This window comes from Crocodylus porosus, unplaced genomic scaffold (assembly GCF_001723895.1).
Source record: "Crocodylus porosus isolate Cpor-Errol unplaced genomic scaffold, CroPor_comp1, whole genome shotgun sequence".
Lineage (NCBI taxonomy): Eukaryota > Metazoa > Chordata > Crocodylia > Crocodylidae > Crocodylus > Crocodylus porosus.
In genome coordinates this window covers 1,516,157-1,541,277 of record NW_017728922.1, presented here as the reverse complement: position 1 = coordinate 1,541,277, position 25,121 = coordinate 1,516,157, and the positions used below count along the sequence as shown (strand labels likewise).

At 65.9% G+C, this 25,121-nt stretch overlaps 1 protein-coding gene across 1 annotated transcript; it reads left to right on the top strand.

Moving 5' to 3' along the window:
• The first annotated feature begins 34 nt into the window (after positions 1-34).
• Positions 35-2,845, top strand: SLC35C2 (solute carrier family 35 member C2). The gene is made up of 7 exons (XM_019539545.1): positions 35-222; positions 370-442; positions 567-735; positions 890-973; positions 1,152-1,327; positions 1,784-1,913; positions 2,083-2,845. Exons 2-7 carry the CDS (start codon positions 377-379, stop codon positions 2,196-2,198), a joined length of 741 nt encoding a protein of 246 aa, XP_019395090.1. The 5' UTR covers positions 35-222; positions 370-376; the 3' UTR covers positions 2,199-2,845.
• The last annotated feature ends 22,276 nt before the right edge of the window (positions 2,846-25,121 follow it).

Below are 25,121 nucleotides of genomic sequence, written 5' to 3'. Positions count from 1 at the left end.
GCCCCGGGGCGGTTCGGGGGGCCGGGCCGGGCTCGGCCTGGCGGAGTCGCGGGAAGACCTGTCTCCAGGGCAGAGCGCTCCCCATGCCCCACTGGGCAGCGCACCCCCCTCTGCCAGGCACGCTGCTGCAACTCCACGGGGTTCACTGTTGCCTCCAGCTTTGTCGACTGCCCTGGACATCGGCCTGAGCAACTGGAGCTTCCTCTACATCACGGTGTCCCTGTGAGTAGCAGCCCGGGCACTGCGGGGGCGTCTCCAGACGCCAGGCTGGGGGCCGGTCTGGCAGGTGCCAGCTGGATGGCGGCAGTGCGCGCCGGGGCCTGCTGCGCTGGGCGTCTGGAGAGCAACCGCACGTCGTGGTTTTTGCAGCTACACAATGACCAAGTCTTCTGCCATCCTCTTCATCTTGTTCTTCTCATTGATCTTCAAACTGGAGGAGCTGGTGAGGGTGCAGCAGCACCAGCCCCTTGGGGAGGAGGCTGGTCCTGAGGGCCAGGGGCTAAGCGCAGCCTGGGAAAGGGGCTGGGAGGAGAGCAGGCCCCTGTGATGCTGCTTGTTGCCCGCAGAGGCTGGCGCTGGTGTTGGTGGTGTTGCTCGTGGCCGGGGGGCTCTTCATGTTCACCTATGAGTCCACGCAGTTCAACACAGAGGGCTTCATGCTGGTGCTCGGCGCCTCCTTCCTGGGGGGCATTCGCTGGACTCTCACCCAGATGCTCATGCAGAAGGCCGAGCTGGGTATGCAGGAGACAGGAGGGGGTCGTCTCAGTCCCAGGGGACGTGCTGGAACCTGGGAAGGGAACAGGGAAGTAGCAGCCCTGTGCCGGGGGGGCGGCAGGGACAGCAGCTCAGCGCAGGCGTCCGTCATGCCTCTCACCGTCTCCTTCTTCAGGGCTGCAGAACCCCATCGACACCATGTTTCACCTGCAGCCGCTCATGTTCCTGGGGCTCTTCCCTCTCTTTATGGCAATTGAGGGTGAGTTGCTGGAGAGAGCAGGGGTTGGGGCTGCGGGAGCAAGCCAGGCAGACACGGGAGTGCCTGGATTGTTCCTCTCCTGCCAGTGCAGGAACCGGGGGGGGGGCAGGGCCACGCTGGCTGCTGCCTCAGCACGGAAGAGCCCTGCCGCTCACCGTCCCTGCCGCCCCGCGCTCAGGGCTGCCCATGGCTGTGTCGGAGAAGCTGTTCCGGTTCCACGACGGGTGGGTGCTGCTCGCACTGCTTGGGAAGCTCTCCCTGGGGGGGCTCCTGGCCTTCGGGCTGGGCTTCTCCGAGTTCCTGCTGGTCTCCAGGACCTCCAGCCTCACGCTGTCCATCGCCGGCATTTTCAAGGTTCGCTCCTGTGGTGATTCAGGGAGGTTGGGGACCGACCAGCCAAGGCAAAGTGACTGTGCTATTGGGTTGTCAGAAACAGCTCTTGGCACCTTCCCTCCTTCTGTGCTGGGGCTGCCTCTGCCACCTTCCCATCCCCAGAGCACTCATGACTTCTGACCAGAAAAGTTCCCCAGTGCCTACATCGACCCCTTAACAGCCTCTGTTAATGCAGCACAGAGCCCAGGGCTCTCCTGCAAGGGCCAGACCTTGGCAAAGCACAGGAAAGGGTCAGAGGTAGTGAGAGGCTGGCTGTTGTCTTCAGGGGAATGGCCGATACCCCAACACAGGGAGGTCAGCTGCAGTAGCTCCTGGTGCAGCCTGGCCCAGGCTCCCTTCTGCAGGGTCCCCTTGGGCTCCATGGGCCCCACGCTGCTCGCTCTGCTCTGCCACCTCCCCAGTGTCTTGTTTCTGCAGGAAGTCTGCACCTTGCTGCTGGCCACCCATGTGCTGGGAGACCACCTGAGCCTTCTTAACTGGCTGGGCTTTGCCGTCTGCCTGTCGGGAATCTCCTTGCACGTCACCCTCAAAGCCTTTGCTTCCAAAGGTAATGCTCCTCTGGCCCGATCACTGTAGGACTCCGCTCCTCCCTTCCCAGCACCTCTGTTAGGAGCCCAAACTGGGCTTGAGGCCGTGGCGGAGGGCAGGACAGGCTAAGCAGGACTGCCCAGGGGAGACTGCTCTGGTGCAGGACTGACCTGGTTGTCCGTGTGCAGGTGAAAAGGCCCAGAAGGAGGCCGGCTCCAGTCCTGACCTGGAGCTGTTGCTCCGGCACAGCGAGCCAGAGGAGGTGCCGGAGGAGGAGGACGTTGGCACTCAGGTGCAACGCTGAGTGGACCTGGAGCCCACTGGCAGCAGCTGCGTCTGACCATCACACTCAGTGGCAGTTACCAGCGTGCAGGGGCCAGGAGTCCTGCACTGCCACCTCCCCTGGATCAGGCGCAAGTGGGGAGCCCCGAGCAGGGGCTGGGAGGGCCTGCTGCCAGCCGCGGCAGCCAGGATTCCTGCCGGCTGGGTGAGAGGGAAAGCTGCAGTGTGGCCCTGTACAGGGACTGAAGAGAAGCCCCTGCGCTGTTGGGGGAGGCAGGAATAATTCCCAGGGTGTAGGGCCACGGCGGGGGATCCCATGAGCTGTGTGGTGGGGCGAGGGAGCAGAGACTGTGACTGCAGAGCCATGGCTGGGGAGAGAGTGCTCCCAGCCAGTTCTGGTCCTGCCTTCCCAGGGGCAAGGCAGGTGGCTGTTGTGTGGGGGCTCTTCCCCAGCGCCCTGTGGAGCTGGATCTCACGCCAGCTGAAGCACAGGGAGCAGGAAGACCGCTGCCTGCTTGCGCTGCGGGACCAGGCTGGGCCCAGGGGCCAGGAAAGACCTCGGTCTCTGGCTCGGTGGGGCTGGGGGCATTAAGGGCTGGGGAAGCAACTTGCTATGCTGGGAAGAGCTCTGATGCCTTTTGGAAATAAATGGCTTCCAGCCCTCTCCTCTGCTTGTGTGAGCCTGTTGTGCAGTGCCGAGGTGCTGGTCCGTCCTGCCCTACGCTGGCTGCATCCCTGCTCGTGCTGCTGCCTTCCATGAGGCACCTGCAGCCCCTTCCAGTGAGGCCAGCACGGCTGTAAGCAGCTGCCCTGCACGTGCCTCGGCCACGGCTGCAGCCTTGTCGCCTCCCCAGGAGAACAGACCTGTGCTGGCACTGACCGCTGGTCGTGTGCCAGGAGGGGCCACTGCTCTCCCCACCACAGGGGTCAGGCAGCAGCTCAGAGTCCAGCCATTCTTGGTTGGGACACACTGCTGCTTGGCCCCCCGGGGCAGTGTGGAGGGGTCTCTGGGCCCGGCTGAGCCTTGCTCAGGCCACAGGGACGGGCTGGACAGGGACCAGCGCTTGCCTGACACACGACGGCTGCCGTTCTCCCGGCAGAGGCCAGGCTGGCTGCAGCATTTCAGGACGGCGCAGGGAGGCTGAGCGCAGCTGAGGGACGAGCAAGAGCCGCAGTGCCTGTGCCCTGCGGTGCCTCCCAACGCCGCGCGGTGGCCATTCTTGGGTGCGTTTCTCTCCCTCAGGGTCCCTGGCCCCACGCAGCCTCCCCTAAGGGAGCGTGTCCAGCAGCACGGTGCTGGGCCGAGCCCCGGGGCGGGCGATGGTTTCCAGTGAGAAGCCCTTCTGTCGGTCTGGCAGCCGGGGTGCTGAGCATGGAGGGGCTGGGGGACGAGTGTCGTTGCTCAGAGCAGACGGCAGGTGGTGCCTCTGCGCCGTCTCCCAGAGCTGCAGCCGCGGAGCCGGTGGCGGTGCAGGCCCTGCCGTGGCTCGAGTGGGGAGCCGTGGTGGAGCTGGCCCACGCCTGGGCTGTGGCCTCCGGCTCTCGGCTGCTCTTCAGAGCTGCCGGCGGGTGTCCCAGGGGTCGGGCCTCGACCAGAAGTGCCCTGCCTCCTCTCGCCATCTCCTCACCCGCCCCGCTGCCCTGGGACCAGAGCCCCGGCTCGGTGTTTGTTGCCTGCCCTCCTCTGGGGCAGTCGCGACTCTGCCACAGCTGCCCTTTGCCCTCTGGCCGCCCTGTCATGCAGCAGCCTGGGCGGCGCCTTGAGGTTCCTCTAGCCGAACCCTCCCCGGAGGCAAGGCTGGCTGTGCCTAAACCTCCTGCGCAGCCTGGTCCTGAGACCCTGCAGCAGGGCCTGGCTGGCTCCAGGCAGAGCGTGTCCCCTTGCGCGGGAGGGGCTGGGATAATCCTGGGGCTACTGGCTGTGAAGAAAGCCCTTGCTTAGCTGCGGGCCAGGGGCAGCCGGGAGCGAGGGCCTTGAGGAGGGCAGAGGGAGGCGCCGCTCGTGGGGAGCCGCGGGGCCCACTGCCCGGCTGGGGCATGCAGTAGACACGGGCCCCGGCTGCAGGGCCTGGAGCAGGGCTGCGGGGGCCTGACCCCGCTGCAGTCGCCATCTCGGCCATTAACTGACCGCAGGGAGGGAGCGGCTGCTGCTGAACTGCTGTCATGCTTGGCGTTGCCTGGGCAACGCGGGAGGCAAGTGCCAGGCTCGTTACTGTCTGCGGGTTTATCCTGCCCGGAGCCACTGGAGACCACGGTGTGTGTGGGGGCACGAGCATGGCGCCTGTCCCGGGGCAGAGCCCCCCCACCCGGGCTCGCCCGCCCTGCCACCTCGCTGCAGCATCTCTAGCTGGCCGCTAGCCCTGGGTACCGCTCGGCCATGGGCCCTGCAGTGGCAGCGTGGGGCCGGGCAGCCCTGCAGCTCCAGCGCAGGTGCCCGGAGGCGGGTGGTGGGTGGCAGGGGCTGCAGGCCTGGCCCAGGGCCCACCCACGGCCCTTGCTTCCCTGGCCCCATCCCTCCCTGGTGCAGGGCGGACGTGGCTGCTGCAAGGTGACCCTACAGCTCGCTAATGACCCCTGGGCATACAGCCAGATGACCCAGCATGCATGAGGCCTGGGCAGCGCTCCCTGCTGCTGCCGTCCCCTGCCCCCAGGGCCTGGGGCTGTGGCTCACTTAGCTGTGAGCAACTGCTGGGTCTGTGGCTGCCCCCTCCCCTCCCGCCGTGGGCTCCTCGTCCCTGGGGAGCAGGGCAGCGGTGCCGGTGGGGGCTCCCGCCCCGGGAGCACGGGGTGCAGGTGGCAGCCTCGGCTTTGTGCCTGCCCAGGGAGGCCCGGCAGGAGCCAGGCGGGGGCGGCTGCCCCTGCCGGGTGTCTAGATCCCACCAGTGTCTCATTCCATCCCTGCCGTGAGCTCACTGACACTATAAATAATTTTTAGTGCGACATCACCATTATATCACTAATTACTTCACGCTACCTCTGGCCTAGGACATAAATTAACATTTGCTGAATCAGCCCGTTCCATTGCTATTTAGTGTAAGGGAAGGGAGCTGAGCTGGTGGCAGGCGCCCTGGCTGGGGCTGGTGTCAAAGCCTGGGCCCTGCCGGCTGCAGCTGCCCCCCTGCTCTCACTGGGGTTACGAGGAGGGAAGCGCGGGGGCTCCTGCCCTGCCTGGGAGCCGAGGAGGGGCGATGCTCATGCCCCACCAGCAGCTCCGCACCAGAATTGTTGGGTCCCTGTGATGTGGCGGTTGCTGGCACCTCCCGCTGGCTTGCTCCTAGGTCACCGTTGCCCCCGAGCGGCTCCTGGCATAGGTGCGAGGGGGGAGATGGATGGGTCCTGCCTGGGTGTGAGTCCGTGCTGGGTCCGTGTCCCCCAGGCTGCGGTGGGCTGGCACCGCTGACACCCACGGCTCAGAACCAGGACAGCGGGTGGGGGCCGGGGTGGACAGTGGGTACAGGGCAGGGCTGGGGGGGGGACTGAGCAGGGCGGCAAGGGGGAGCCAGCACCATGTGTCTGCTTCTCACCATCCGTCTCACTTTTATAAGCTCTAAAATTTAATGAAAAGAAGAAAAAAAGCCCCTGGAGCAAGGAGTGCTGGGCCTGTTGGGAGCAGGAAGAGATGGCATGTGGCACCGAGGACAAACAAATCAGAGGAGAGAGAGCCCGGAGGGAGCCGTGAGTGCGAGCCTGGATGGGCAGCAGGGAGGAGGCCAGCAAGGCTGTGGGAGGCGGGGGCTGGGGACCTGAGCGGAGGGGCTGGGCCAGCACCTGGCCTGCGCCTGACGGCCTCCCCCAGCCTCTCTGGCTGCTCCAGCACTGCACACCTAGCAGCAAGTGCACCCATGCACACACTCACACAGTGCACATGCATGTATGCACTTTCCTGTATGTGCTTGTGCCTCCCTGCCCCAATGCTTGCACACACACACACACACTGCTGCGCGCACACATACCTGTGTGCTTGTGTGCCCCCGGATGCTTGCGTGTGTACACACACAGCTGCACATGCACATACCTGTGTGTGTGCCCCCCGCCCGCCCCAAAGCTTGCACACACAGGTGCCCACATGCTAGAAGTGCACAGGCATGCGCTGCCCAACCGCCTCTCCCTGGAACAGTGCAGGGAAAGTGCCAGCTGTGATTTATTATTAATGGCGTTTAGAGCTAATTAACCGGCGGAAGCGGTGCTGAGCGTCTCGGCAGGGCCACGCTGCTTCCGCTGGCGCTGCTCTGGCCCGGGGCACGGCGTGTTCAGATGCTGGCAGCTCCTGGGCCCTGGAGAGGCCCCTGGTTGAGCAGCCAGCTCACAGTTTGCTGCTGAAACACCAAGGCAGGAGGCCGGTGGAGCAGGGGGTCTCGGCGTGGGACTCCCTTTGAGCATCAGTGCAGGCCCTATCGCCAGCCCCTGTCCTCCCTGGCAGTGCTCCTGGCAGCGAGTTGCCTGCTGCCGGGGCCCTGATCCATGGGGCAGGGGCAGGCTGTGAGGCTGCAGCAGGCGCCCAGAGAGGTTGAGTGGGTCTGTGGGCGGGTGGTGCAAGGCCGTGTCCACGCAGCATCATGGGGGAGGCCGCGTGTCTGCCTCTCCGCCTGCCTGCAAGTGCAGGCTCCAGCCCTGCGGCTCCCGTCGCCCCGAGCACGGGCCGTGGCATCGCTGCCCGCGGAGCCTCCAAGCCCTTCGGTCAGCGGGGGCCGGCAGCCCACCCCTCAGCCTGCTCCACACTGCCTCTGGCCTGGGCCCGGGCCCAGGCTGGGCGCTGAGGTGGCTGCCAGCCCAGCCCAGCACAACGCAGCGGCATTGATCGCGCAGCCATTCATTAATGAAAGTCGCAGAGGGGAGGCCAGGCCCTGGCCCGCAATTATGCTAATTGGAGCCACTGCTGTTAATGTGGGAACAGCCTTCTCTCAGCCCCGAGTGTCCTGGAGCCTGCTGCCATCCCGGGTCCCCCGAGCTCTGCTGCTGGTGTCAGCCCCGAGGCGCTGCCTAGAGCCCAGCCTGGTGGACCCTGCGGCCGGCGGGGAAGAGCGGCTCCTCACGTGTCCACCGGGCACCAGCTTCTGGCTACATGGAGCCACCATCTCAGCACTGCAATGGCCAAAGCTGAGACCAAGGGCCTGGTGCCTGCCAGGGGCACAGGGCACAAGAGGAGGTGGACACGGGCTGGAGCAGGCAGAGGGAGCAGGGGCATGCTTCCCTTTCCCCCCCAGCCTCATGTGCAGCTGGGAGCTCCCCTGCCCGGCCCCTGCCGGCACCCCCGTGGGGCCACAGCCCGTGCAACGTCCTCCGTGAGGCCTCTGCCCTGCTCTCTCCTGCCCGGGCTTGCATCTCCCTGCTCCCCATCCCCTCTCTGCCCTGCAGGTAGGCGGAGGGCTGCGGCGCTCTCCTGGCAGCTCCGCAGCGCCGCGCTCTGCGTCCCCGGCACGTCCTGCCGTCTCGCTCTCCTGCGCAATTGGATCAGCGTCCGCAGCTCCGCTCCCCATCTGCCTCCCGCCGGCAGCACCAGCCAGCGGGGCCCGGAGCATGCAGGTAGGCGCCACCAGCCTGGCGGGGCGGCGCAGCCCGGGGAGGAGGGTCTCTGGGTGCTGCCCCTTGCTCGGGCCGGACAGAGCCATGCAGAGGGGCCGCGTGGCTGCTGCCAGCTCTCGCGTGCTACCAGCAGCTCCTGCTCCACCAGCAGCCTTGAGGCCTGACGGCATCGGAGAATGCCCCTGCTCCGCTGGGCCCAGCAGCTCGCGTAGGACCCATGTCCCCAGGGTTTGTTGTGTCCCCAGGGAACCCGTCCTGGTGACTCATTCCTGTTCAGCACTGCCCTTTGCTCCTAGTTGGCTCCTGCCTGGCTGCGGCTGCCAGACGCCGGAGCGCTCATGCCTTGTGTCCTTGCCCGACTCACGGTGCCTGGTTGGACCCAGCACCGGGGCCAAGTGATCCCTCGGGCTCCTTTCGGAGGTGCCGCACAACCTGGCCCAGCTCCAGGGCTGTTTCTATGGCTCTTTCTCGTGGCGCTGGGCACTGCCCTCAGCTTGGGGCTGCTGCGTGTCCCCTGGGGACAGCTGGTCAGGGCTGAGGAGCATTTGGGTCCAGGAAGGGGATGGAGCAGCAAGAGCTGGACAGCTTGGGGGCCTGGCCCTGCCCTGCCCCATGAGCAAGGGGCCGGTGGATCCTGGCACCGCAGGGGGGGGGCAGACGGGCCGTGGGGCAGACAGCAGAGGGGCAGGAGCACTGCCCCTTGGCCCAGTGGGGAGAGGGCTTCACTCATCCCAGCTGCCCGCAAGAGGGCGCAGAAATGGGCACCTGCCTGAAGCAGCTTGGTTTCAATTACTGCCCGATGCAGCTCCCACTCCCCGGTGCTGGGGGAGAGTTGATGCTGGCGCTGCTCGGGCGCCGGCCTCCACCCACCCCTGCCCTGCGGCTGGGCCTGGCCCGGGAGGGTCGCGGTGCCCAGGCACGTGATGGGATGTGCTGGGAGGGCCGTCACCTGTTCCTGAGCAGCGGGGAGCCAGGGCATCTCCGCCGGCACCTGCCACACGTGCCCCCAGCTCTGCAGCCCAGCCCCACCACTGCCATCCATCATTTCTGATCCAGTAAATTACTGCACCATTGACATGCTTTGGGAATTGCTCGTTGTCGCGGAAGGACACGAGCCCTTAAATTTCAATTTGTTTAGTGGTGATGAATGGGGAGTTGTGGCCGGAGGGGGGGCTGCCCTGCCTGCCCCCTGTGCCGGGGTGCCTGCAGCGAGCCCTTGGCCCAGGGCCCCTGCACAGGCCGAGGCTGGGAGCTGGCAGCGAGTGGAGGTTGTCTCAGAGGAGCAGCGGGACCCACCTGCCCCACGCAGATACAGATACCTCGTGGGTGTCTGACTGCTGCAATGGGACGTGGTGCCTGGGCCCCTGCTGTGGGCACAGCCTCATGCCCCCGGAGCGGCTCCGGGCCTGACTCGCGCCTGCCTGGTGCCCCTGTGCCGTGCTGCACCTCGTCCCCTGCACGTCGCACGGCCTCTGCAAGGCACCTCAGGGTGGGGGGACGATTCCTTCTCCCAGCTCAGCCCCCGGCCCCCGTTGGGGAGGCTGTGACCCCTCCGCCCTTGCCCCTGGGCTCTGGCCTGCAGAGTGCCTGCTGCTCCCGCCCGGCGGGCTGGCACAGCAGGGGTTAAGCATGCCAGGAGCGCTGTTTAATCCGGCCGTCTCTTCCCCATGAGCCGAGATGGGAAAGTGCCTCCTGCGACCGCCCGTCCGTCCGTCCATCTGCCTGCCTCAGGCAGCCGGCGCCTCTGAGGAAATGGAAATGCGGGCGGCTGGGGATTAGGGCGCCTATCGCTGGAAATGGTTTTCTTATCGTGTCTCTGTGCTGAATTGGTGGGACAGCCGCTGGAAATTGAATTGCCTTCGCGGCGCAGCTCTCCCGCCACTGCCTCCCTCTGCCTCGCCGCCCCTGCTCTTCTCCCTCCTCCTCCGGCCCTGGCGCTGGCGCTGGCGGAGGCCTGGTGCTGGCAGCAGGAGAGGAGGGGCATGGCGGGTCAGGGTGGGAGCAGCCAGCCAGCGACCCCCCTCTCCCCGAGCCTCGCCCCTGACCCCGGTCCCCTCCGGCATGGGGACACTGCTCCCCGCTTGGCATGGCCTGGCCCTGTGCTCCCCAGTGCGGGCACCGCCTTCCCCAGGGCTGGGCTGGGGGGGATGGCGGGGGCTTTCCAGGAGGACCCAGGGCATGGGGGAGCGCCAAGGCTGGCTGGTGCGGCGCTCCGGCTGTTTGGCCGCAGCGCTGTAGTGCGCTGGTCACTGGGCACCTTCTCCTGGGTCCAAGCCAGCTGCTGTGTGACGGGAGCCGGCGCGTCGAAGGGCTGGGCGCAGCCAGCAGACAGGGCTGCAGCAGCTTGTGGAGGGAGCGTGGGAGGCGTCGGGCCCTGCGCAGGGGCAGCGCCGAACGAGGCGGGAGATGGTCAAGGCAGTGGGTGCAGCGGAGACGTGTGGGCATTAGCACAGAGGCTTGGTGGCTCATTGGAAGAGGGCCCTGGCAGTGGGACTGCCCAGGAGAGGCCTGGCGGGAGCTGGGCACTTCCCGATGCAGAGAGGGGCCGTCACCTGCCTTGGCCTGGGACCTGCGCTCCGCTCCCTGCTGCTCGGCGCTGGGTCCATTTCTCTCTGGGTCTCGCATGCTTGTGACGGTCAGGGTGGGGGTTGGGCCTCGGCGGTGCCCCAGGACGCCCCAGCCCCAGCCCACTGTGCATGGCTAAATGGATCAGGGCTGTTCTAGGTGAAAATGGATATATCAAGGTGACTTTGTGGAGACGGAGATCCCCTGTCCCGGGATTTGCATAATCCTAGAAGACAGCATGATAACGATGTTTGTTAAAGACAGAACACAATAAATTAATACCGTTACGTTGTTACCTGCTTTGCAATTTGCAGTAATTTATAGCGGGTGCAGAGCAGCGTCTGTGAGAGCTGTGGCCTGGACCGGGCGGGGCCAGGAGCCAGGGCCGCAGGGCCTGAGCGGGGCTGGGCTGCGCTGGGCTGAGCCATGAGCCGCTGGAGCCAGCTGGCTCCTGGGCCTTGCAGGCCGCTCGTTTGGCCCTTCCTGGCTTGCCCAGGGAGGTGACCCCAGCCCGGGGTCCTGACGTCCCTCCCTGCTTCTGCTACCCCACAGGTGTCCGGCTGCTCCCTCCTGCTCTGTCTTAGTATCGTCAGGATGGAGAGGGTGTCCCAAGCCTGGGGCCAGGAGCGGTGTGGGTGACAGCCCAGGTGTCCTGGGCTGGCCCCAGGCAGGTCGTGCTGGCCTCATTCAGTCCCAGCGCGCGCCTGGGCTGCGGATACCGTCCCTGGGTGCAGCTGAGTCTGGTCCCCATCGCTGCCTGGGGAGCTCACAAGTGGAATCGCCGCCCAGGCCTGCTGGAGCCTGGTTTGGGGCACCACTGCCTGGGGTGCAACGCGAGGCCCCGCAGCCAGATTCTGGGGCCCGGGGACCGGTGCCCTGGGGTGCAGGGGGAGGGCTGGGAGTGGCGGTGGGGGTGGCAGCCCGGCTGGCGTTGGCCCCTCCTGTGCTAGGCAGCTGCTGCAGGCTGTGCCGGCCTCACCCGCCGGACCCTGCCAGAATCCTAATGCGCCGTTTATCTCTGCAGCACCGCGATGTTACGAGGGCCGACGCCGCGCGGAGCCGGAGCAGGATCCCGGCTAATTGGATTCTGCGGCTCCGGCTGCTGCGGAGGCAGACGCTGGCTTAGCGCCGCGGCTGAGCGGGGCCCCTCCCTGCCGTGCATGGCAGGGCTGAGACGAGTCGGGGAGAGGCCTGGGGGCCGGGGCCGACCCTCCCACACCCCTCTGCGCCTGGCAGGGCCTGTTCCTGTTGACCCTCGTGGGGGAGGCATCACCCGGAGGGACCTGGCACAGGCAGCTCCTGGCCCCCTGGTCCCTGGCGCCCTGCTCCCCCCAGTGCTGCTGGGAGCCGCGCGCATGCCCCCCATCCCCTGCGCTGATTTAAAGCCTGTCAGGGCAGGAGCGGGATTCACCTCATTAACACAGATTTATTCCTGTATAAACATTTCATCGCTTTAATTGCGAAGCACTCGGATGGCAGCAGCGCCAGGAATGGCTCCACGTGCGCCGGGCGGGATGCAGCCCGCCAGGTGTGCCAGCACGGGGCGTGGCCCAGCCCCCAAGTGAAGCCGTGTGTGCGGACGTGGCATGCACGTGGGGGAGCGTGCCGCGTGTGTGGATGTGGGCTGATGTGTTGGTGAGTGCCCCAGTTGCTTAACTGGCCCCCTGCACAGCCCAGTGGGGATGGAGCCTGCATGAGACCCGTCAGCGCCATGGGCGCTGGGGCATCGCACTGCCAGCAGCGATGGCAGGGACGGGGTCAGGGAGAAGGGGCAGCAGGGAACCGAGGCAGGGGCTTTCCTCTCCTCTCTCAGGCTGCAGGGCCAGGTGGGAAGGCAGGGCATGTGGTGCCGTAAGTGCCTGGGCCTGGATGCCCAACCCATGGGGAGCTCACCTGGAGGTGACCCCTTGGCGGATGGAGGAGGGTTGCACAGGCAGTCGCAGCAGTAGCCCAAAGGGCAGGATGGAGCGAGGGCGCTGACGGCTGAGCCTCTGAGCCAGGCACTGGCCGGGCATGGCCTGCTGCAGGCCTTGGAGCGTAGTGAGGCAGTGTTGCCTTGTCAGGGGACGTGGGGTGCACAGAGCCATGCGCGGGAATCGGGTTGTGCCCTTTTCATCAGCTTGCTAGTGGCGGTTGCTGTGTGCCAACGGCTCGGGTGCATGCAGGAGCCATGGCTTGGCACCAGCCATGCCCAGCACCTTTGTGCAGTTTTGCCATAGGATGGGCGCCGCCTGCTCTTGGGGGTGCCTGCAGCTGGCCTTGGCCGGTGGAGGAAGCGTGAGGCGTGGACGGGCAGGGGCAGGGCGCCTGTCTTGGGATGGGAGGCGTGGAAATGCGAGGGGACTTGCTAACAGGCAGCGGCTGCAATTCCCCCATGTTCCATCCAAATGTTAATTTTATGGAGGCCTTTATAAATCTTGCAGCTTTCCCCTGTCCACGAGCTACACAGATTTCATCTTGTTGAGAGGTGACACTTCTGGCCTTTGGTACCAGGCTATCAATTTAATGCGCCGAGTGTAATAAAAAACACAGGACCGTATTAACTCCCAATTACTCAGCTGCTCCTTCCCTTAACCCCTTCTGCACTGCGCTTGAGAGCAGCACCTCCGGCATCCCAGCACCAGGAGCTTGGACAGGGATGGCAAAGCCCCACGCCTGAGCCGCAGACATGGCCTGCCTCTACAGCCAGCACCCAGCCAGGCCCCAGGGGAAGGGGGTTCATCTCCCTGCGCTCCAGGGCTCCCGTGGAGCTTTCTGAGCTGCGGTGAGCAAAGGGCGCAGGACTAGGCCCTCATGCCCCGGGCAGCTGGGCAGGGGTCCTCCAAGACGAAGTGCTGGGCTGGACTCAGGGCAGCACTGTGGGCGCACGGCGGTGGCAGGCCGCGAATTTGTGTGGGGCTCCGTGTCCCGCAGGTCCCGCCTGGCTCTGATGGGTGAGGCCTCCCAGGCAGCCCTGCCCACAGCACCTGCCTTGTCCTCGCTCACGGAGGGGGCTGGGGAGGCAGCTGGAGCCTGGGCAGGGAGTGCCCCCCACCTTGCTCTGTTCGTCCCCCAGGCTGGGGGCCGTCTCTGTGTGCCAGGTGTGGGCACCGCCAAGGCGCTGCAGGCGGCTGCTGTGGCAGTGGGTGCTGGGGCTCAGGAGTGGATCTTGGAGGCCAGGGAAGGGGGTTCCCAGTGCCAGCAGCCTTGTGCCCAGCGCTGCGCTGCGGGGCCGTGCTCAGGCGTGTGCCCCGGGCTCAGCCTGCCCCGAGCCTGCGGAGCTGCCCTGGAGCAAGCGGGGGCAAAGGTACGTCAGGAACTGCCACGTGCTGCTGCCTGGGCCCCAGCCCTGTGCCCTGGCACCCTGCACCAGCGGGTTGGCAGGCGCCTGAGGTAGGGCGGCGCCTGGGTTTGCCCAGCTCCCTGCACGCTGCCTCCCGGGAGGCAGAGCAGACAGATGCGGGAGCCTCGGCAGGCAGCACATGATCGATGCTAAACCCATCTACTGGAGTCGCTCACACAGTTACCCCGGCCCTGTGCATCCAGTCGTGATCACGCGGGCTTCAGCCCTGCTCAGGGGGCGCTGAGCAGAGCAGGCGCCGAGCAGTCACGCCTCACAGTACATTCAGCCGCTTTACCTGGCGTTTCCTGGGCTCCCGGCCCCTGGCTTCGTCCTCTGGGTTTTCCCCCTGCGCTCTGCGGCCCCCACTTCTTCCCAGCTCCCTGCTCTCAGCCCCTTCCCCAGGTCTCCGTCCCCGCTGCCAGCCCCCTGGTTGTCCATGCTCCTGCCAGTCGGCCCGGGTGCGCCTGGCGCTGCGCGTGCCCTGCCTCTGCCACGGCCCGGCTCTCCCTGCCAGGCCCTGCTCTCGCCAGCCCCCAGCCCAGGCTGCTTCCCCCGCCGTAGGCTCCCGCCCGATGCCAACAAGCATTAATACAAATGTTTGGAATGCGCTAACGACGCTGATAGTATTTCTGTACTAATTAGTAACGCTGTTCCAACGAACTCTCGCTTAATGATGTAAATTACCAGGCAGACAGCGGGGAGAGGGGGCTGCACCCAGACACGGGCAGAGCTGCAATTAGTCGGCACGTGGCTCCCAAACGGCTGCTGGTCTGATGGTGCCGCAGGTATGTCCCAGCCACCCCCTCCCTCGGGCCTGGGGTGCTGGTGTCTGCCCTGTCCCCTGCCCGCCCCGGGGCTGGGCCTGGCAGGGGCAGGGTAACGGGCAGGAAGGGGTTACGGGCCAGTCACCTGAAGGAAAGTGCCCGGGTAAGTGTGCGGGGCCAGGGGGCAGCTCCTGGCTCCCAGCCCTCCCCTGAGCCACAGACCCGGGGCTGCCCCGGGCGGCCCCCTGCCCTCTCCCCGGTGCGGGTGGCTTTGCGGCTCCTTGCCGGGGCCGGGGCCGGGGCCGTGCGTAGCCCACCCCCGCCCAAGGCAGGCGCCGGGCAGGACGGTGCTGCCCGCAGGCTGGGCCCGTGGCCGGGGCAAACGGAGGGAGAGGACGGGGTCGTGGGAGGACAGGGCCAGGCAGAGGGTCCGGGCGGTGTGTGGCAGAGGGCGCAGCCCCCCGGTGCCCGCGCCGTGCGGGGGGCCGGCGCCAGGCCGCGGGCTGGCAGCGGTGCCCCGGCTGCGGGAGCGCCACGTGCCGCGGAGCGAGGCAGGCGGCGACAGGCCTGCTCTGAAAGAAGATGAATGGGCTGGAGCTGGTGAGAACGATTCTAATTTATAATCCGCTGCGTTGTGGAGCTCCCCAATTAATCCTCCACAGATACATAAATAGGCCGCGTGTTTGTTTTGCTTCAAACGTAATAAACATTACACTCTGTCCCCTGCTTTTGGTGCCGGTTCCTGTCAGCACATTAGTCCCTGCAGCTAATTCCTCACACCTGTCTCCCGGGCCCGGGGGAGCAGGGCTGAGCACGGGGAGGAAGCGCCAGGCTGCAGGAAACCGGTGGCACGGAGAGATAAATGGCTGATCAAAGGGCCGGAGCGCGGCGCGGCGCGGCAGCCCAGCGAGGCAGCAGGCCCGCGCGGGGAGCGCTTGTTCCTCGAGAGCCGTCTCGGGCGCGTGCTGCAGCCTGGCGCGGGGGCAGGTGGCTCCTGGGCCTGGGGACTGGGACATGTGCCCCCGGCTGGCGCCGTCCCTGCCTTTGGGCCCGGGCCCGGGTGGGACGCCCTCGAGGCCGCTCGCTGCGGCAGCCGGGAGGCGTCGTGAAGGAAGGGGCGCGACGGGCTCGTCTGGCTCTCGCCGAGACAGAAGAGCGGCGCAAACCGGTGTTACGATCACAGCCGCCGCGAGCCGCGGGTGCCTGATGGCCGCACGCTCTCAGACGTGCTTGTGCTGCGTCTGGCCGGGGGTGGGCGCCTCGCCTGGCGTTTGCGGGGAGCCCGAGGCTGGCTCCTAGGCTGCTGCTCGGCCCTGCTGGCCCTGGCCGCGCTGCCCCATCCCGCGTCCCAGCCTGGCGGGGCAGAGACCCTCTCCGGCCCCCTCCCCTTTCCCACCGGCCGGGGCAGTGCCCAGCGAGCCCGGGCTCCGAGTGCGAGCGGGGCGCGTGCGCGGGCAGGCCGTGCTGGGCCCGGCTGGGCTGCGCTTCCCCTGTCGGTCCCTGGACGCTCTCTGGCCATCCCACGCATCAAACTCATGGGCGCATGCTGCATCGCGAGCCGTGGCCGATTGGCAGCGGGGGCCGGCGTGCATCCTCGCCTGGGCCTGGTGGCCGCTCTGCTCAGAGCCTGGATGCAGGGCGCTGCCTGCCCGCCTCCAAAGCAAGGTCCTGGCTTAGTCCCCTGCTTCTAGGGCAGCCGTTGTCCCAGTGCCAGCGCTGCCCTCCCCGCCCCCACCCCCGGCTGCTTCAGGGCCCGGGACAGTCTTGGCTGGGGTGCTTGGAGGGGAGGCAGGGCTAGCACGCCGGCCTGGCAGCGGGGAGCTTGGCAGCACGTTCCCAGTGCCCCGGGGACTGCACCTGTGCCACACAGGGCTGCCAGGGAAGGGAGCCAGGAGGCAGCGCTTATCGGGCCGAGCAGCTGTCCCTGCTGGCTGCCGGGCTGGCGCCGCGCTGGGGCTCCCCGTCCAGGGCCTCTGGGGAAAGGTGTGTATGGGGGCAGCCCCTGGCCCCCTCCTTCCTGCTGTGCCCAGGGTTTGGACACCTGGTCCCTGCCACCTCAGGCTGCTGCATGCTGGCTGCCAAGGTGCTGGTGTCCCCTGAGCCCCCCTACTGCCCCCCGCCTCGCTGCTTTGTGTTGGGGCCCAAGCTGGCGGGGGCACGGGGTGGGCTGCAGCAGGAGGGGCACGCACCGCTCGACCCGCAGCGTGGAGGGGGCAGAGCTGCCCTTTCTCTGCTGTCCAATGAGCCCCTCTAACAAGGCTGCTCCGCGTCAGCACTGGAGGGGAGGAGAGGCTGCTGGCAGCAGCTCATGGCCAGGCCTTGTCAGCGCGCTGCGGGTCAGGCCAGGCAGGGCTGACTTCTCCGCCAGCTGCCCTGGCATGCTGCCACGCTCGTCGTGCTCACTAGCCGGTAAGAGTGAGGGAAAACAGGTCCTGTGGGGCTCGGAGTTGGGAACATCCCCCCTTGGGATCCCGGGACTGGCCGTGCTGCCTCACCCTCCCCAGGCCAGCCACTGCATGCCGTGCAGGGCTTCCCTCTCCACCGGCCCCTCTCCTGCCCCCAACCTGCTCCCCTGAAAGGCGAGAAGGGTAGTTAAGGGCTGACGAGTCCAGGACCTGTGGCGCTGGATGCTGCCTGGACACACAGCCTTGCCTGGGCTGCAAGCCAGGCTCTTGGACGTGGGCGCGCGGGGCTGGCAGGCAGGGCCAGGCCAGGCGTGTGGCTGCAGTCAGCTCTGCAGAGGGAGCTGGGACCCCCCAGGGCTGGGGCTGCACGTGTCAGGGAAGGTGAGGGATGTCGAGCTCCTGCCAAGGGGGCCCATGGCCTCTCTCCGACAGCTGTAGACAGAGAGCTTGGTGTCTCGATAGAGCCACTCACACTGGGGGCTCGTCATGGAGTGTGGGCGCTGGCCCCGGGAGGAGGCCAATGGCTGCGGCACACACCGAGGAGGCTGCCAGGCAAGTGAAGCAAGAAATCGTAAATGCTCTTCATCTGCAGAGCCCCAGCCGTGTCCACCGACCTTCTGCTTCCCTCGGGCTGGGTGAGCAGGAGGCCGGGGGCTCCGGCGTGGGGGTGCGGTGGTGTCTCTAGTGTTGCCCCTGCCCTCAGGTGGGGCACCCCAGGCCAGGCGGCTCTGGCTGGGGAGCGGGGAGGGGAGAGAGGAGCTGATCTGATGACAGGGGAGTTGGCCCCTTATCCTGGCCCTCTGGCTCTGCTTCCTGGTCCCCCCATGTCTGCCTGCCCTGGGAAGGGCACGGGGACAGCAGCATCCAAAGGGGAGAGCGGAGCGCGTCCATGGTGCTGAGCAGGGTGTGTGACCCACCCCAGCCCTGCACATCTGCCCCGCGTGCCCCCACACTAGCCCTGCCTCCAGCCCCGCCTGCCTTCCTGCCTTTCACAATTCTCGGAGGTTTTTAAATTTAATAGGTTCTCTTCTCTCTCTTCCTTCCCAGCACCTGCGCTGGATCCTCTCTGAGCCGCTGCCAGCTCCAGGGATTACGAGTGAATAATTCAGGCCTGATGGTGCGTTTGAAGTTCCAGGGAAGGAAGCAGAATGTCTAACCTGCTCCATCCCCGCCTGGGGCTGGCGTCGCGGCTGCTGCCGATCCAACGGCAGCTTACAGTAAACCTGAGTCTCCAGCCGAGCTGTGGAGGTGCCCTGGCCTCCTCCGTGCCCTAGTCCTAGTCCCCTGGAGCCAGGCCGCCAGGTTGGCAGGCAGCCGCACACGGGGTGCAGGCACCCAGCAGGCACCAGTGTCCTCCCAGCGCGGCAGCTACTGAGCCCACGGCACGGGGCATGAGGTCTCTGCGGCTTGGGGCCAATGGCCTCCTGCAAGGACCTCGAGGGAGGGTTTGGATGCACATCTGCTACTCTGCTGGCCCCGGCGTGCCATGCTGACCAGGGCCATTCCTAGCTGGGATTGTGCTTTGAGCTGTTTCTCTCCAGAAGTGCTTCCCAGCCTGCCATGCACCCACATGCATGGGACCTGAGCCTAGAGCCAGCCCAGGCTGGGGCTGGGGCCACAGCAAACACAAGGCGAGGCAGAGCTCATTTGTCCTGCGGAGCAGCAGAGCACCAGCTCAGCGTGGAGAGCCAGCGATTGGAGAGGCTGCCGGTCGGTCGTAATGACAGAGCAGCGACGGAGCAGAGCGGGGGCGGCCATGCGGGTGGCTGCAGGCTGAGAGAAGGGCCTGAAATGCCATGGTCCAGACCAGAAATCGGAGGCATAAAGCAAGAGGAAACCAATGAAGGCCCTTAAGTGATGGAGCCACAAGAGAAAAACGGGAATAATGAAAGCTCAAATGAGCCGCATGATTTTGAACAAGTTGTAATTTGGAGAGGTAGGTGCTGGCAGGCCACCAAAGCGCCTGCTACAACAGCCAGCCTTGCAAGGAAGTAGGAGAGACGCTGAGATCCAAGCACCTCCAGCATCAGGCGGGCAGAGGTGGGGGCGAGGGGACTAACTGCAGGACAGATTTGGGCCGGGGGTAGGTGAGAGCAGAGCCTCGGGCCCTGACGCCATTGCACCAGGCAGGAGAGAAGCAGAGAGAGCTCCCCAAAAGAGGGGCTGCACAGCTCGTGCAGTGGGTCCTGCAGCACTCCCCTCCGCAGTGAGAGTGGGGATGAGGAGGTTGGGAGGCGGAGGTGACGGCTGCGCACATCACCGCCCAGGGTGTCGGACGTGGTAGGTGGCTGGTGGCCAGGAGGAGGGAATGGCCGAGACCAGGCCTAGCACCCTCCCGGCAGGAGAACGTGCCTGGAGCCTCCTGGGCAGGCGCCCACAGGCCCTGGACTAACAAGGCAGAGACACCAGCCAACTCTAGCAGCCACAGCAAGGCAACGGCAGGGGAACTGGCGGGATGGGGCCCTGGAGGCAGGGCAGCCACTGGACCCAGTGGCTTTGTGAGGAAATCTCGCAGGTCTTGGAGCCAAAGAAGGTGAAGGGTCATGTCTGCCCCATCCCCAGGGCCCTGTGCAGGCAGGTGGAAAGTGCCAGGGAGCATGCCAGGGCCAGCTTGCAAAGGAAGCGTTCTTGGGAAACAAACCGTGGCCTCAGGCCCTGATGACCACATGAACAGCACCGAGCACAGCAGGAAGCACATCGCGCAGCTCCACGGGTTCAGAGTCTGACCACTGCACCATGGAAAGGCCCCAAAGATTATCGGGAAGACATGCGCTGGCATTGGTACTGATGCAGCAGGCAGGGATCGAAGGATGGGCTTGAAACGAATGGGTTGTGCTGAGGAGAGAAGGGTGTAGGGCATGGTGGGGATGACTGTCTCTGTTGGTGCCACCTCCACTGCCACGGGGAGCGTGAGGCTGGAGCTCAGCTGTTGCGCCAGCGCTGCCTCCAGACACGCTCCGTTCCCTGTTGACATTTGCTGGCACTGCATCAGCACAGAAAAACTGCCCTGGGCTGTGGAGGCCTTGGGCTGAGAGGGCAACTTTGAAAAGGCCCAGCAGGAGCCAGCCCTGCAAGCTGCAGCAGGCCCCTTGCACGGTTTGGGGCAGCGATAGGGCTGGGAGCCGTAGCCAGCGCATCTGCTGATGGACAGAGGCAAAACCACAGCGACGGCAGCCCAGGAAGAGCCTTCAGGGATACTGCTGCCCTGCGCAAGGCTTATCTGCTGTGCTCGGCAAGACGCTGGCGTGGAGCCTCAGATGGCTGCTGCCCAGGACCGTCTACAGCCCCAGACGCTGGAAGCGTGTGCACTGGGCATGATGTCCGGATGCTTGCTTCAGCAGGCTTGTGTGAGCAGGCATGCACACGCATGCAAGCAGGTCCATGGTGCTGCGCAGGGCTCACCCTGTTCCTGCCCAAGGCTACAGGAACGCTGCATTGCCAGGGACCAAGCACCTTCAGGGAGGCCCAGCTGCCTGGGCTCCTGCAGGAACGTGCCCTCCTGGGCAGGGCTGTGGCCTGGTCTGACCTGATTATGTGGCAAGGAACTGCCCCAAGTGTTGGACCGGTCGTTCTGTGCCCTTCGCTGCAGGGCGCAGCCGGAAGCCGCAGCCCTCGGGGTTAGCTCTACAAAGCCCGGGGTCCAGCCTGCAGCCTGACCCTAGCACTTTGCTGTGAGTCCTGCTGGTCCTGATGGTGCCGCAGGACATCAGCCCAGAGAACAGGACCCTGGTGGGCTGCCCCAGGCGAGGACCAGGCCCAGGGTGTGAGAAGCCTTGTGACTTTGCAGTGCCCCAGTGGGGCGTGGAAAGACCCCCGTCTCCCTATGCACTTGGTTCAGAAAGAACCTGGATTAAAACCAAAGAACTGGACTGGAACGACATCACTGTCCCTGTAGCTATACAGACAGATGCCTCCATGACCGCCCAGCTGCTGGGCCCAGGGATGCCCTGGGACTGGCTTGGCCCTGAGGCAGCAGAGTACGAGCCCCCCGGCCAGCAACACCAGGTGAGAGATGACGAACCGGGGGGGCGAGACCCCACCAGGCAAGTGAGGACTCCACGCCCGCAGGCCTGGCAGGGAGATGAGGTGCTGGGCGGTGACTGCTTGGGCTGCGATGGGAGACTTGTGTCCAGCCAGCACCACCCGGTGCGCAGGGATGATCCCTGAGGTTCAGCGGGTTCCCACGCCTGCTGACCCCAAGCAAGCTGTGGGCCTGGGCCGTGGACAGCCAGCTCCTCTGAGCTCCGGAGCAGAGGGGCGCAGCTCGGGTTTGCTGTGACCAGGCTATTCTGCCAACATGCAGAGCAGACCGTAATGCTGCATGAATCACTTGCAGGTTCATAAACTCAGGCCTGTTGTCAACACCGTCCTGCCGCAGGGGAGAGGAGGGAGGGCCTCGCGGCTCCGCAGAACTCCCGCTCCAGTCGTGGGCAGGTGAGGGACAGCTTGGTGCCCTCCTGGGGCAGGGGCAGCAGGGCCGCGTTGCTGGCAAGCCTGGAGGCAGGAAGCTGTCAGGAAAGGGGTGGGAGCAGCCCGTGGGGCAGGCTCTCCGCCCTGCAGCAAGGCCTCTGGGGACATGCCGAGAGCCAAGTCCTGCCTCAGCCTGGGCAGAGCTCTCTGCAGCTCTGTGCTTGGGGGCTGCGGGCACCGACATGGGGTCCCTAACACCACCGAGTGCAGCTGCGGGGCATGAGTCGGGCTGGGTGGTGGTGTGTGCAGCCACCACTCCGCCAGAGATGAAAGCCCGAAGCTGAGGACGTCAGAGTTGGCAGTACCACCCACATGGGATGACGCACCTGGAGCACCGGAGATGGGCAAGGCGCCTCTGGAAAGTGCCGCCAGCGCCTGGGAGCAGAAAGGCACCAGGCCTGGAGCGAGCAGGCACCGGCACAGCGTGAGCGGCGAGTGTGGCGCGCAGGGGGTGGGGGCCGGGGACCGCGGCCCCTCCAGCTGGGATGAGCTGAGTGGAGAGGTCCCGGGAGGGCCCGTGGGCAGGTACTGCCCTGTGCCCTGGCATCACCTGCACGCTGGTCCCATGGGGTTCTGCATCTTGGCACCCTTGCCCCGGGGCCAGGATCTGCCCACAGGGGCTGCTCATCAGCTCATCGGGAGCCCTGGGGGGTGTCTGGAAACACAAAAGTAGGTGTAACCAGGGTCAACCGTGTGCTCCCGGTACTGGCAGGGCTGGCGTGCTCCGGCAGAGCTGTGCACAGCTGTTCCTCAGGGGCCCATGTGAGTAGCAGCTTGTGGGGTGCTGGCCCCCTGCCCCACTCCGTCCTGCCCTGTGCTCGATGCCACCCTGGCAGAGGGTTGCAGCTCCCCACGCTGGCTGCACCCCCTTGCCCTGCAGGCCCCCACCCCACTTCCCCCCTCTTCCTCCCGCCACTGCCAAGTGCCAGAGCCATCACAGCGGCCCTCCTTCCCCTCCCGCGCAGAGCCAGCTGGATCAGGTCAATCTGAGCAGCCCCCAGGTCAGCTACCAATTACCTGCACTAGATGCAGCTTGAAAAGGAGCCTCTGAAGTCTTCTACTCCTTCATTTTCCTCTTTCCATTTCAAATTCTCCGCTGCTGGAAATAGACGCTTCAGCCTCTTTTACAGACCATAGTAAATGAGGATTTCGTCCAGGCCTCCCGCTTTTGCTGATACAGACACTTTCTCCTGCAGAGACGATGCCGTGGCCAATCCGTGCTGCTGCCAGGCCCTTCCACCCCGGCCCCATGGGTGCCATGAGCCCGTCGGCACCGCAGCGTGGTGGGACAAGCCCCTCACATGTGCCTGAGCTACCTGGCCCGGCACCTCCTCGCACCGCGTGATGAGCTGGTGGCGGGCGCTGGGTTGACGTCTCTGATGAGCAGTGCCCCTCATTTCACCAGCAGGCAGGTGCTGCACAGGCTGTGACAGGGATGATTTCCACTGTCCCATGCCAGCCCTGCCCTGGGAGGAGAAGAAAATCCAGTCCCCGCGGCCCTGCCACTTTGCCTCTGAGGCCAGGGGACAGCCACAAAGTCCCTGCTGCAGGGACGGGACCTGCAGGGCCCTGCTGGAGGCCAGGGCTGAGGCACCGCCTTGCAGCACTCGACGGAAGGGACTGCACCCCCTTGCACGGGGGGAGGGCCTGCAGGCATGGGCACAGTGATGAGCCCGAGGCAGAGCTGCAGAGGCCAGACAAGGAAGGTCACATCCTGCTTCCCCGAGGCCAGCGCGCCATGAGCAGCAAGCGCTGGGGGAAGGAGGCCAGCCGCTGGCAGGAGTATTCCCCGCCTGATGCAGTCACGCATTCCCCATCCCAGACTGGCGGGTTCGGCTCTCGGAGGCAGCCGCAATTTTACATAAAGTTCAATTAAATATTTGCTTTATAATTGAGCAACAAATTATTCATAAAGGCATTGGAATCTCATCACAGGGCTGACACTATGAAGTCTGCAAGTGACACGGTACTCAGGGAGAATAAAGATTGGGGAGAGCTCCTGGCCCCCCGGGAGGGAGCGGTGCAGGGGGTGGGCCAGGGGCTCAGGGAGCCGAGGGAAGGGGCTGCTGCCAGTGGGGCAGGCTCAGCCTGGGATGTCCCCCAGGTCACGGTCAGGCCTCTCAAAAGAAAAGGCTCAGCCTGGGGCTTGCTGGGCGGCCAGCTCTGGTCTGACCTCGCCTCGTGGGGTTCCTGCTGCCAGGGGCTGCTGCACCCCCCCTGGGTCCCACAGAAGGAGCTGCAGCCTTGGGCAGCTCAGAGCAGAGCAGGACCGCGATCCCAGCAATGTGTCCTGCTCCCCACCCCCTGAAGCTGTAGCTGCCCCATGGGAGCTGGGCTGGGCCCTGTGAAGGGGAAGGAGGCTGGCAGGGGCTGCTGTGGCTTCCAGAGGCTGTCAGTGCCCCACATTCATTCCTGTTGGGACCCTGGCTTCAGAGGAGCAATCTGGAGGAGGACTGAGCACCACCAGTTAGCCCTGCAGCAGCTGCTACAGGATGAGGATTCTGCACCGCACAGCCTGAACGCAGCCCTTGGGGCGCCTCCGCAGACTGCGGGACCCCCAGCTCTGCCTGCACCCCCACCCCAGAGCCCTGGCTGCAGGGAAAGGTAAGGGGCTCCCTGGTTTGTAGCAAGCAGGCTTTAGCTGGCACCGCGCACAGGACCTTTCCTGCTGCATGGTGCACGGCGCCAGCCTGTGCCCGGCACAGCCCGACCGGGCCTCCCCCTGCCTGAGCACCGTGCTCCGGGACCGGAGGGGCCTGGAAGGTCCCAGGCTCTAGGGCGCTCGGTGCCCCACGTGTGCCAAGCCAGCAGCTGCCAGAGAAGACTGAGCTGAAGGCCAGCATGCACAGAGCAAGTGGCAGGGCGGGAGGGCCGTGCCCAGGATGGCGCGTCGGGCAGGGAGATGGATAGCCTGCCAGTCAGGCGCGGACAGCAGATGGAGAGCTAGATTAATAGGCACTGGCTCTGCCGACAGAGGTGAGTCACGGAGCTCGTCCACTCCCGCACTGGGCCCGTCTCGCCGGTGGGGGGCAGCCACAGGAGCCAGAGACTGATCTCGCCTTGGCCGCCAGGATGCGCCGGCCTCCTCCGGAGCAATGCCCACGGAGACGCTGAGCCCTGGAGTGGCTCCAGAGCAGCTGGACGGCCCGGCCGCGCCACAGACAGCCCCACCAGGAGCCGGCTGCACAAAGCGCCGGCCCAGCCCAGCACCGGCTGCGAGCGGCCGCCCCCGGACAGGTCACCTGGGCGCACATTCCTGGGGGACCCCAGCAGCTCCGGCCCAGTGGAGTAGCGGGCACAGCAAAACTGTAGCAGGCCGAGGGGGTAGCGAAGGACTGCAGCTGTCAGGACTTGAGGGTATCTGCTGGGGCCTCCGGAGCAGGCCAGAGGGGACCCACCGCTGCCTGGCACCTGGTGACGCAGTGGGCAGACAAGCCCAGCCCAGGCCAGCCGGCAGCACTGCCGTCATGGCAGGGCTCACGGGCGCTTCGGCTCCCTGAGCGGCTGCATAGGGAGCGGAGCACGAGTTGTCGGCTCCAGACCAGCTGCTGCGGTCAGCAAGAGCTGGAGGGTCGGGGCCAGGGGCAGCTCCACACCAGCGGACTCTCCCTCTGCCAAGGGACGAGCAGGGACCCTGGGGCAGGCAGAGGAGAAGCCTGATCCCATGTTTGCAGCAGCGGAGGGAGCTCACCTCGTGCTGGCGACCAGGGAGGCTGCTGAGAAGGCAGGAAATCTGCATCCGATGGCGAGAGGCCCCGTCTCGCTCTGGTATTTCTTTAGTTGTTCGTGGCACGGCCCTTCAGTCTGCCGGTTTTACAAGCCCGCTGCGGAGATGAAAGCGGCTCCAGATCAAGTTGGGGAAGCTTTTAACTTTCAAGTCCTACGGACAAAGGCGC